The sequence below is a fragment of the Theropithecus gelada genome, chromosome 6 (assembly GCF_003255815.1).
Source record: "Theropithecus gelada isolate Dixy chromosome 6, Tgel_1.0, whole genome shotgun sequence".
NCBI classification, from domain to species: Eukaryota; Metazoa; Chordata; class Mammalia; order Primates; family Cercopithecidae; genus Theropithecus; species Theropithecus gelada.
The window spans coordinates 164597415-164610677 of NC_037673.1; the positions used below are offsets into that span (position 1 = coordinate 164597415).

At 47.3% G+C, this 13263-nt stretch overlaps 1 protein-coding gene across 4 annotated transcripts in view; it reads left to right on the forward strand.

The window, feature by feature from the left end:
* Positions 1–13263, forward strand: part of WWC1 (WW and C2 domain containing 1) — a 173874-nt gene that overhangs the window by 133053 nt on the left and 27558 nt on the right. For all 4 annotated transcript variants that reach the window (XM_025389035.1, XM_025389036.1, XM_025389037.1 and 1 more), the window contains 3 exons: positions 1336–1422; positions 2450–2642; positions 12945–13097. In XM_025389035.1, the coding sequence (XP_025244820.1) occupies positions 1336–1422; positions 2450–2642; positions 12945–13097 (433 nt within the window). The remainder of the gene's footprint in view (positions 1–1335; positions 1423–2449; positions 2643–12944; positions 13098–13263) is intronic.

Below are 13263 nucleotides of genomic sequence, written 5' to 3' on the forward strand. Positions count from 1 at the left end.
TGAGGATAGAAGGAACCATAGAAGGAACCGTCTGTGTGGGGTCCCTTCTTCATCCGCAGCATTCCCCTGCATTTACCTTCACAGCCGCCCAGGGTGGAGGGCAGCACCAGCAGGACCTGCTGGCCATTGCAGCTTCTTAACTGAAGAGACGCTGATTCGTTCCTCACCTCCCAGCCGTCCGCTTTACAGATAGGAGAAATGAGGTTTTAAAAGACCTTATGACTTGGCCCAACTCACGGAGCTGGCTGGTGGCAGAGCCAGGACTGGGACTGAGACCTCCTGCCTCTCAGTGTGTTTGTTCATTGTTGCTGTGGCTTTTGTCTTTCAATCCCATCTAGGTTTCATTGATCTGGATGGAAGTTGATCACTGGGGGCTGCAGCCCAGATTGGGTCAATACACACATGGTTGTTCTTTTTGTTTTCTCTTGTTGGGGGATGATCTCAATTTTTTGTTTTGTTTTGTTTTGTTTTTGGAGACAGGGTCTCACCTGTCACCCAGGCTGGAGTGCAGTGGTGCGATTTAGCTTGCTGCAACTTCTGCCTCCTGGGTTCAAGCGATTCTCCTGCCTCAGCCTCCAAAGTAGCTGGGATTACAGGCGTGTGCCACCACGCCCGGCTAACTTTTATATTTTTAATAGAGATGGGGTTTCACCATGTTGGCCAGGCTGGTCTCAAACTCCTGACCTCAAACGATCTGCCTACCTTGGCCTCCCAAAGTGCTGAGATTACAGGCATGAGCCACCACACCTGGCCTTCAGTATTTTTTAATAGGAAGTAGTTGACAACATTCCCATATCATGAAATTTCACCCAGATTTATGGGTTCTTTTTAAAAATTCAGACAACTGACTGGGCGTGGTGGATCACACCTGTAATCCCAACGCTTTGGGAGGCCAAGGCAGATGGATCACTTGATTCCAGGAGTTCAAGACCAGCTCAGGCAACATGATGAAACCCCGTCTCTACTAAAAATACAAAAAATTAGCTGGATGTGGTGGTGCACACCTGTAGTCCTAGCTACTCAGGAGGCTGAGGTGGGAGGATCACCTGAGCCTGGGAGGTCGAGGCTACCATGAGCCCTGATCATGCCACTGCCCTCAACGTGGATGACAGAGTGAGACCCTGTTTCAAAAAAAAAAAAAATTTTTTTTTCAAACAATTGACAGCTCTCGCTCTACATCCCTGCATGGCAGCAAAGCACTGGGCCTATACTCTTGAGCTCACCATAGTCCCCAGGACAGCCAACAGCCACGTCCTGTGACTTTTAACAGAGAGAAGGAATGAGAGAGATGAGCGTGTTATTAATAGGTACTTCATATGCCCCTTTTCATTTCAGGTATGATGAGAAGAATAAGCAATTTGCAATATTAATCATCCAGCTGAGTAACCTTTCTGCTCTGTTGCAGCAACAAGACCAGAAAGTGTGAGTATGTAGCTGGACGGGTGTGTATCATACTCTCACCCTCCGGAGTCACCCCTGGGGGTCACTTTTCTGCCCTGTCCTGATCCAGTTATGGGCCATGTCAAGACACTGTGGGTTTGTAATGCATATGGCTGTGATGCTAAATGTCAGTACTGTGCATGTGAATACAGGCACAATGGCAAGCACACCAACTGTAAAGACAAGCACTCTAGATGACTGTGTGAATTCCTGCCCCATGGCATGCTGAGCACCTGCTGAATGCCAGCTCTAGGAATGGGGTGGTGAGCAGATCCTTCCTGGGCTCTACCCTCCTGGACTTTGAGCCTCATGGAGAGAAATGGTCACAGTCTGTTTTATCTTCTCCTAAGCTCAAGTGTTTCTTGCAGAGAGAGCTGGGTCTTCTCTTTCCAAGAGTCAGCACCAGTCAGTGTGCTTCTCTTGGAGGGGTGTGACTGCGTGTTACCTTGATGCTGATAGGATGCAAACACCTGCTCTGTCCGCATGCGGGCTCCTCCCATGGTAGATGGGTTTATCCTTTATTGCACTCATCTGCCTACAAGTTTTCTCAGATCATAAGTCCCAGAGGGTGGCAACAGAAGCTTATGTGTCTGTGGTCTACACCCAGCCAGCCTGTGAGGGTGGCAAATATGGGAAGAAGGAAGGGCAGGAAGGCGGACAAAACAGAAGGAAGACAAGATGGGATGCTTGGGTCATTTTCAGTCTTTTGCCCACCCAGATGGTGCCAGGCTGAATAGCCTTCTCCATAACTCACTGGTACTCAGGCAGGGGTATCTGTGGGATGATGCCTAGAAGTGAAGGGTCTGGACCAAAGGACAAATGCATCTGGAATTTTGTTCGATTTGTCAAAGTTTCTTCCAGTGTATGGGGCCTGATTCCCCAGATTCCTCACTTCTACAAACTCTCATCCACTGTTGTTTGCTTAGGGATTTCAGCAGCTGTTTAGTTCAACACTTAAGCCCCAGACATGGGCTGACCCAAGGTTTCCTGCGGTTCTGTCTCCCTCTAGGAATATCCGCGTGGCTGTCCTTCCTTGCTCTGAAAGCACCACCTGCCTGTTCCGGACCCGGCCCCTGGACGCCTCAGACACTCTAGTGTTCAATGAGGTGTTCTGGGTATCCATGTCCTATCCAGCCCTTCACCAGAAGACCTTAAGAGTCGATGTCTGTACCACCGACAGGAGCCATCTGGAAGAGTGCCTGGTAAGGGCTGTGTCTGTCTGGCTGGCTGGCCTTCTGTGTTTATGGAGATTGGTCCACCCTGAGCTTCAGGAAGAAGGCTTAAAGGAGACGCAGGTTGTGCTATCAATCAGGCTCATCTTGGAGTCTAGGCAGCAAGGCTTCCACAGGTGAATGTTGTTCTCAGACTTAGGGTAGGAGGGAAGGAACTCTTTCGCGAGAGGAAGAATAATGGACCTGAAAGTGCCTTTTAAAACTGCCAGAACCTGGAAAACGCCGCATGCCGCAGCTTTACTATACAGCATGAGAGATTAGATAAGCACAGACTATGGCTGTGTGGTGGCTTTTGTCTATAATCCCAACCTTTTGGGAGGTCAAGGCCAGAGGATCGCTCAAGTGCAGGAGTTCGAGAGCAGCCTGGCAACACAGCAAGACCCCATCTCTACAAAAAAAATTAGCCAGGCTCGGGTGCATGCTTGTAGTCCTAGCTACTCTGGAGGCTGAGATGGGAGGATCCCTTGAGCTGCAGTGATCTGACGTGCCACAGTATTCTGGCCTGGGCAACAGCAGAACCCTGTGTCCAAAAAAAAAAAAAAAAACACACAGAATAATGAAAACAAACACATAGGCCTTCACATCCCACCACTTGCTGTATAGCTGGATGACCTTGGGCAAAGTACTTAACATTTCTGATCCTCATTTTTCTTATCCATAAAATGCAAATGATAATGCCTCCATCATGCCCACTAGAAGGATCTTTATAAGGATTGAGATAGCACCCGTAAAGCACCCATTCAAGTGTCTGACCCACAGTGGGTTCTCATTGAATGGGGCCATTGCTAGTCTCCTCCCTGAAACTGACCCCCCCGGCTTCCATCTCTCACTGCATTGGCAGGAGTCAGGACTGGGAATGAAGTAGCCCAGGTACATTGTGTCCTAAGAGACAGGCAGACCCAAGTGCAGACAGATACTCAGCTTTCCCATCTGTAGAAAGGGGATTTATATAATAGCTAACTCGGGCTTACGATGTACAAGTGAATTAAAAGAAGTAAAGGGCTTTGTTAACCCTGATGCCATTTAGTGTTAGAGTATTTTAATGATAACTGTGAGCATGAAGGAGCCCAAGCGTGGGCATTATACCTAGAAGGTTGCTCCACTCGTGCTCAGATCTGTACTGGGAGCTTGTTGTGTCCCCACCCCTGTGTCTGCGGCTGGGGATTCAATGGGGAACCAAACAGACAAGGCGCCAGCATTGATGGCTAAGATGTAAACAAACTGTGAGGAGGGCCGTGTTGGAAATGGATGGGTTGAAGTGATGGAGGAAAATGTGGGATGCATGCAAAGGGGAGAAACAAGATGTGTACACCTCTCCAAGCCTCTCCTGTCTCCATGTCTGGAAGCTGGAATGTGGAGCTTCTCGCTGCCTTCTTGGAGGGCTCACCCCTTTCTCCTGTAACTCACAGGCGTTTGCCCAGAGAAGGGAATCTCTTTGCTCTCCATCCTTGCCTTGATCTGCATGCTCTGTAAAACCCTTCTCTATCATGGCATTGTGGGGCCACATCCTTGGATTGTGGCCTGGGGCTGTCACCAGGCTTGCCCTTCCAGCTGTGTCTCCTCACAATCTTCAATTCTCAGTCTCATTTCCCTTATCTGTAAAATCTGGCTCATACTGCCTTCCTGGAGGTGGTTCTCTGAACACTAAACAAGGCGCTAAAGCCGCGCTTCAAACTGTGCCATGCACACAAGTTACCTGGAGCTCTGGCTAAAATGCAGATTCTGATTCAGCAAGTCTGGAGCAGAACCTGAGAGTCTGCATTTCTAACAAGCTCCCAGGTGAGGCCAATGATGTTGTTACTGACAATAATGCAATAATTAATGCCAGTAGGATGCAGTTTATATGGCAGGCACTGAGCTAAGCTCTTTACATGCATTATCTCTGGTTTTTTATTTTTAGTTTTAGACTGAGTCTCGCTTTCAGTCTCTGGAGTGCAGTGGCGTGATCACAGCTCACTGAAACCTTCGCCTCCCAGGTTCAAGCAGTTCTCCTGCCTTAGACTCCCGAGTAGCTGGGACCACAGGCGCACACCACCATACCTGGCTAATTTTTGTATTTTTAGTAGAGGCGGGGTTTCGCCATGTTGCCCAGGCTGATCTTAAACTCCTGACCTCAAGTGATCTGCCTGCCTCCACCTCCTAAAGTGCTGGGATTACAGCTGTGAGCCACCGTGCCCAGCCCATTATCTCTCTTGATCCTCGCTCCAACCTTGCAAAATAGGTAGCGTATTCCAGTGGAGAAACTGAGGCACAAAGAGGCGAAAGACTTTTCCTAGATCACACAGTTAGGAAAGTGGCAGAAGCCATATTTGAACCCCAGCGGGTCTACCTCCGAAGTCCACACACGTCAGTGCCTCTGTGTTGTCTTTTTGCCAGCACAGGGCTCCCTGGAGCTCAGAGGTGGGGGTGGTGACTTGAAGGGGTTGGCAAGCCTGGTCTCCTCCAGCGAAGCATTCCCTTGGCTCTGGGCATTCCTAAATGAGAAGAGGCTAAATCCTATTTTCTTCTCCTAATTGGATGCCTTTTATTCCTCCTTCCTAATTGAAGTCTGGTCATTGCTGGTTGCCATAGCAGCAGCCAAAGCGCTCATCTCACTGTGGCTTGTCTCTGCCTGCGGCCAATGGGAAACCTCCTTTCCCGTATGCGGTGGGGACATGGAGTGTCAGGCTGTCGTATTTTGGTGGCTGGAGGAGGAGAGGAAGTGAGATGGGAGGAAAAAGGGCCTGTCCGCTCCCACACAGAGACTCCGGGCAGCAGGGTGTGTGGAATCCCCAGTCCGTTTTCAGCCAGGCAGCAACAGCATCTGTACTGAGCTGAGTCTATGTGTCTACCAGTGGGCTAAGAACTTCGTGTGCAGTATCTCATTTAATCTTCGCGATCGCCCCAGGAAGATAAGGGATCAAGGCCCAGAAAGGCTAAGTAACCTGCCAGGTCATCCAAGGAGAAGATGGCGAAGCCTGGATTTGAACAGAGACTCCAGCTTCCTTATGTATAGCCATCACACCATGCCACTTCTCAGGAGGTTACTATGAGTGTCTCTCATGTCCCCAGACCCAGATTACAGGTTTGGAGGACTACACAGCCCACCTTCCCAATATCGCAGGCCACAGTTCCACCAAATGCCCTAGCATGGCATCGCAGGGGGCCTAGTTGCCCACTGCTCTACTGCTGCGTTCAGTGCCACCCAGCCCAGGCTCTCTCGAGCTAGCCTGCTTCTCAGGCCCCACTTACGTCCTATGGTTCACCATTACAACCGTTCCCTTGCTCCCTCTCACTTTGGCATACTAACTTGGCAAAACCCCAGCCCTGTCAAAGCGAGCTCTCCACCCCCTCCTCTCCAACTGAGCAACTGGAAAAAAAATGCACACAACCACGCTGTATGGTGTCATTTGGAAATGGTAATCACTCACTTCCCATGAGCCCTGAATGCTGCCCAGAAATCATACTGTATCTCCCTGGATGATTTACTCACCCACTCATCACAATGACTAATTCATACTTCTCTCAGGGAGAGAAGACAGAACAGACTCAGAAGAGGGCCCCCATACCATATCTAGCTGTTCTTGTAAATTCTGCCATTTCCCTGGCTTCTGAGGATAGGCCTTCTGCACTCCTGTCTGAGGCCAGCGCCCCCATTTTCTCACAAGGACATTACTCCAGCAGCCATTCCGCTCTTTCCTCTGTCTTCAATTTTCCCTCTTCCACTGGATCCAGCCTATCAGTATACCATCATGCTATTATTTCTCCCATGCTCAAAACAAAACAAACGTTTTTTTGACTGAGGATCTTGCTTTGTTGCCCAGGCTGGAGTGCAGTGCTATGAACTCGGCTCACAGCAGCCTTGACCTTCTGGGCTCAAGTGATACTCCCATTTCAGCCTCCCCAGTAGCTGGGACTACAGGCACATGCCACCATGCCTGGCTAATTTTTGTATTTTTTGTAGAGATGGAGTCTCACTATGTTGCCCAGGCTGGTTGAACTCCTGGGCTCAGGGAGTCCTCCCGCCTCAGCCTCCCAAAGGACTGGGGTTACAGGTGTGAGCCACCACACCCAACCTAAAACTTTTTCGCCCCATTTCCACTTCCAACTACTACATTGTTTCTTTCACTTTCTTTATAGAAAAACTTGAAAGAGGTGTTCCCTTCCTCTCTGTAACCCAATCTACGTGGACTTTGGCCCTCATCTTTCTTTTTTTTTATATTTTTTTACTTTTATTTTTTAATTTTTGAGAGAGTCTCACTCTGTCACCCAGACTGGAGGGCAATGGCATGATCTCGGCTCGTTGCAACCTCCACTTCTTGGGTCCAAGCCATTCTCCTGCCTCAGCCTCCCAAGTAGCTGGGACTACAGGCACGCATTACTACACCTGGCTAATTTTTTGTATTTTTAGTAGAGTGAGGTTTCACCATGTTGGCCATGCTAGTCTCAAACTTCTGACCTCAAGTGATCCGCCCACCTTGTCCTCCTAAAGTGGTAGGATTACAGGCGCGAGCCACCGAGCCTAGCCTGGCCCTCATCTTTGTACCAAGGGTGTCCTCATCATGTTCATCAGTGAGCTCCTTGTTACCAGACCAGAGGCCAGTTCTCCATCTTCCTTCTGGACCTGCCAGCTACACTTGCCGCAGTTGCTGACTCCACCTCCCTCAACATCCTTTGCCCTTGCTTGGCCTCCTGGTTACCTTGCTCTTCCAGTGTTCTCCCCTCACCTCTAGCATCTTGGTCTCCTTTGCTGGTTCTTCCTCATTTCCCTGACCTCCCTATCTCAGAGGGCCCAGGGCTGGGTCCTTGATCCTCCCCTTTTCTACTCGTTTCCTTGGTGATCTCATTTTATCTCCCAGTTGCAAACCCATCCCAAGTGCAGGGCTCCAGCCTGGGCCTCCCCACACCCCTCGAATCTCTTATTTCCACTGCCTGTTCTGCATTTTCACTTAAACATAAAATAGGACCTCAAACTAACATGGCCACAAGAATGCCCCTGACCTTTCATCCTGTGTGTCCACTGTCTCAGCCAATGGCAATCTCATTCTTCCATTGCTCAGGTCAGACACCCTGCAGTCATCCGTAACCCCTCTCTTTCCCTTACCCCATCCTCTTAGCTCCACCTTCAAAAGAACCCTACATCCCACTTCTCACCACTTCCCCAGACCCAAGCCACTGTCTTTCCTTCCTTGGATGATGGCAGCCATCTCCTACTTGGTCTCCCAGCTTCTGTCCATTTCCCCTTCCTCTTTTTTCAACAAAGTAGGCAGACTAATCCTATTTAAATGTAAATCAGTGCATGCCATTCTTTTGCTAAAACCTTATGATGGCTTATGTCTCCACCTAGAGTCAACACCTGTGTCCTTTGCCTGGCCTCCAAGGCCCCTTGGGATTTGGCCACTTCTTATCTCTGGGATTATATCTGCAAAACTCTTCCTCCAGCCTCGTGTTCCTTGAATACGCCAACATGTGCTCCCCTCCAGGCCTTTGCACTTGCTGTGTCCTCTGCCTGGCATCCTGTCCTCCCAGGTGTTCCCTCACCTCCTTCCGGACTTTGTTCAAATGTCACCTTCTCAGTGAGGTCTTCCACCCTATGTAAATCCCATTACCCTCTCTGCTCTCTTATCCCCTTCTAGCCCCCTTCCCTGTAGTATTTTTCTCTACACCACCTTTTATCACCTGACATTTCACTGTACCTCATAGATTCTAGGGTATGTGTTATCTTTACATTTTATTTCTGAAATCAAGATGCACTGTGTACTAGATGACAAGTTATAGTTTAATTGGCAACTATTTCTCTTTCTTGGTGCATAAAATAACGGTACACTTTTAAAGATGGCATCTTAGATTCGATGAAACACAGTAAGGAGTTTACCTATGGAGTTGTTATCTGATTCCCCTAGACGCAAATATAAAGTCATGGGGCGGGAATATTTATCTGCCTTCAATTCTGCTCTGTCTCCAGCACCCAGAACAGTGCCTGGCACGTGAGACTTCTCAGCACGTTTTTGTGTGTTGAATAAATGAATGAATGAATACGTAAATGCCCTCAAAGGTGCATCCAGTTTACTGAGGTAGACAATACTCACAGCTGTGAGCCGGCCCCAGATAAACAGTATATCTTGTTAGAATTAATAATAATCTGCTGGAAGTGTTACACCTCAAAGCTGTGGTCCTGGTCCTTTCCCCTCATACTTCACACATGGCCTGGCATGTTCTGAACTGTAATATCCAACATAGCTGTCTATCTCCGTAGGAAACCATGAGCCGTTTTGGGGAAGAATCATATCTTACATGCTTCTGTGGTTCCAGAGTCTGCGAAGGGCTTAGGGAGTTTTTATTGAATGAATAAATGAGCAATAGACAAATATTTATATATATGTACATTTATTCTGGGTGCCTGAAGTGTGCCAAGCATTTAATTCACTCTGATCCTCCCAATAGGCGGGTAGGTCGGAGTTGTTTTCTCTGTTTTCCAGATGAGGAAGCTGGTGCTAAACAAGCGAAGTGTCAGCATCGGGCTTTCTTCCTCTCCCCACTCACCACTGTGCTCTCAGAAACCACCTTTCACTGTCCCAGACCTAGCACAGCTCTGCCACGTTCCGATGCATCCTGATGAATTGTAGCCCCCATAATCCCCATGTGTTGTGGGAGGGAACTGGTGGGAGGTAATTGACTCATGGGGGCGGTTACCCCCATGCTGCTAGTCTCATGATAGTGAGTGAGTTCTCATGAGATCCGATGGTTATATAAGGGGCTTTTCCCACTTTTGTTCGCCACTTCTCTTTGCTGCCACCATGTGAAGAAGGAAGTGTTTGCTTCCTCTTCTGCCATGATTATAAGTTTCCTGAGGCCTCCCCAGCCATGCTGAACTGTGAGTCAACTAAACCTCTTTCTTTTATAAATTACTCAGTCTCGGGTATGCCTTTATTAGCATGAGAACGGATTAATACACTTGGCTCAAGTCCATTTTGCAAACTGGCATTTGGTATTTCTACCACCCATCAGCACAGAGTCTGGGTAGCCCCTTCCACACACCGACACTAGTGTGTTAGGGGAAGGTAGGCTGACCACCTTCCCAAACCTGACCAGGGCTCATTTTTGGACATGTCAAAACAATAAAGCCTCTGAGGAATGATTAATTAGTTTGTAGTAATTTCTAGGGAGGATGTAGGGGGGAAAAACAAAACAGTAAAAATATTAAGTCACTTGAAATAATTCCCTTTTCTGTGAGCTTATAGTCAGTTAGGTTAGTTTGTTATAATTTGTTTTCAGTTTAAGGGATATATTTACATAACTCAAAGAAAAATTGTATGGAAAGGTTTACTGAAGAGAAATCATGCTCTCTCCTCACCCCAGCCTCACTGCCTATCCTATATAGGTGACCACTTTGATTAATTTCTTTTTCATCTTTCCATTATTTCTTGTGCACGTATGATCATGTTCACTCCGCCTTGCACCTCAAACATGGTGCGATATATACATAGACTATAGACACATATACTTATCCCCCTCTCTCTTACACGAAAGGTAGCACATTATGTACTCTTTTCTGCACCGTGCTATTTTTTCTTGTAACTTTATAGCCTGGCCATCTCTCTGCATCAGTATAAAGAGATCTTCTTCTTTTTTACACAGCTACATAATATTCCATTGCATAGATAGATTATAGTTCTTTCAGTCTGTTCCCTGTTGCTGGACCTTTGGGTAGTTTAAAATCTTTTGCCGTTGGCTGGGCGCAGTGCCTAACGCCTGTAATCCCAGCACTTTGGGAGGCTGAGGTGGGCGGATCACCTGAGGTCAGGAGTTCAAGACCAGCTTGACCAACATGGAGAAACGCCGTCTCTACTAAAAATATGAAAAAAAAAAAAAAAAAAATAGCCGGGCGTGGTGGCACATGCCTGTAATCCCAGCTACTCTGGAGGCTGAGGCAGGAGAATTGCTTGAACCTGGGAGGCAGAGGTTGCGGTGAGCCAAGACCATGCCATTGCACTCCAGCAGCCTGGGCAAAAAGAGCAAAACTCTGTCTCAAGAAAAAAAAAAAAAAAAACTTTCGCCATTACAAAGAGGGTCAAAATGAAGACTCTTTTTGTGGGTCATTTTGTACTTGTACAGATTTCTGCAGGTGTATCTGTGGGATAGACAGCTACACGGAGAATTACTCGGTCGAAGGGTAAAATGCGTTTATGTTTTTACTAGATATGACTAAATTCCTTCCATCGGGTTTCTGCCATTTTACATTCCCACGAGCAAGGTGAGAGAGAGCCTGTTTCCCCATAACCTCACCAACGGCATTTGTTGTCAATTTTTTAAACTTTTGCAAATTTAGTGGAGGAGAAATGACAACGCAGTTTTCTACCTCACTTGGAATTAATTACTTGTTCAGTTCCTGAGTTCCTTGGGAGAGTGCTGGCTCCCAGAAGGTGGAACCATGTGGGGACCATCATTATGCTCAGTACATAACGTAGAACCTAGTGCTTAATATAACTAACACAGAATGGGAATTCAACAACAGAAAAATCAAATAACCCAATGTGAAAAGGAGAAAGGACTTGAAGAGACATTTCTCCAAAATTAATATACAAATGGCCAACATCCATGTGAAAAGATGTTCAACATTACTAATTATCAGAGAAATGCAAATCAAAACCACAATGAGATACCACCTCACACATATTTGGATGATGGCTATCAAAAAACCACACAAAATGACTAGTGTTGGTGAAGACGTAGAGAAATTGGAACTCGTGTGCATTGTTGGTGGGATTATAAGCACTTCCTTAGCAAGTGTTGATGTGAACAGTATAGTAGTTCCACTAAAAAATTTAAAATGTAACTACCATATGACCTAGCAATTGTACTTCTGGGCATATATTCAAGATAATTGAAAGCAGGTTGTTGTTGTTGTTTTGTTTTGTTTTGTTTTGTTTTTGAGACAGAGTTTTGTTCTTGTTGCCCAGGCTGGAGTACAATGGCACGATCTCAGCTCACCTGCAACCTCCATCTCCTGGGTTCAAGCAGTTCTCCTGCCCCACCCTCCCGAGTAGCTGGGATTACAGGAATATGCCACCACGGCTGGCTAATTTTGTATTTTTAGTAGAAATGGGGTTTCTCCATGTTGGTCACGCTGGTCTCGAACTCCTGACCTCAGGTGATCCACCCGCCTCAGCCTCCCAAAGTGCTCCAATTACAGGCATGAGCCACCATGCCCGCCCTGAAAGCAGGTTCTTAAAGAATTACTAGTACACTCATGTTCATGGCAGCACTGCTCGCAATAGTGAAGAGGTAGAAGTAACCCAAATGTCCATCAACAGATGACTGGATAAGCATAATGTAGCATGCCCATACAATGGACTATTATTCAGCATTAAAAAGAAAGGGGGATCTCTTAGCCCAGGAGTTCGAGATTACAGTGAGCTATGATCACACCACCGCACTCCAGCCTGACAACAGAGTGCGACCTTACCTCCAAAAAAACAACAACAAAAAAGGAATAAAATTCTGATATACGCTACAACACAGATGGACCTTGAAGGCATTGTTAAGTTCAGTAAGCCAGTCACAAAAAGACAAATACTGTATGATTCCACTTATATGAGGTATCTAAAGTCATCAAATTCATAGAAACAGAAAATACAGTGGTGGTTACTAGGGGCTGCAGGGAGGGGAAAAAGGAAGTTGTTGCTTAATAAGTGTAGAGTTGCCAGGTGTGGTGGCTCACGCCTGTAATCCCAGCACTCTGGGAGGCCGAGGCGGGCAGATCACGGGGTCAGGAGATCGAGACCATCCTGGCTAACATGGTGAAACCCCATCTGTACTAAAAATACAAAAAATTAGTGGTGGCGGGTGCCTGTAGTTCCAGCTATTTGGGAGGCTGAGGCAGGAGAATGGCGTGAACCCGGGAGGCAAAGCTTTCAGATTTGCAAGATGAGAATGTTCAGTAGATCTCTTTTACAACAATGTGCGTAATGTTTAATACCACTGAAATTGCACTTAAAAGCAGCAAAGATGGTAAACTAAAGGCTTTTTTTTAGCATAGTTTTGTTTATTTAAAAAAAATTCATAGGATAAGTCCTCAATAAAGATTTGGCAAATGATTAAACCGATCAACAAATGAATGAACGACAAATGAGTTATTGGAAATGTTAACAACTTGGCCTATCTTCCTGCCAGGATGCCTCCGTCTTATCTGGAGTGGTGTTTTCTCCATACTGTCTCCGTGAACCAGATTCCCTGACACTTGGTTCCCCCCCTCTGCCCCGCTTATGTTCTCCTTGTTTCCATCCCCAACAGGGAGGCGCCCAGATCAGCCTGGCGGAGGTCTGCAGGTCTGGGGAGAGGTCGACTCGCTGGTACAACCTCCTCAGCTACAAATACTTGAAGAAACAGAGCAGGGAGCTCAAGCCAGTGGGAGTCACGGCCCCTGCCCCAGGGCCTGCAAGCACGGTGAGCTGGGACCAGGTGTGCCACCCTCCCACAAGGCAGCACCTGGATGTTGGAAGGGAAAGCCTCTCCCAGAACTGGAGGTGGTCAGGCATCACAAGAGGAGAAAAATGGGGTGGAGGAAGTAGGAGAAGAAGACAGGGAAGGAGAGATCTCCACTAAGGGGCAG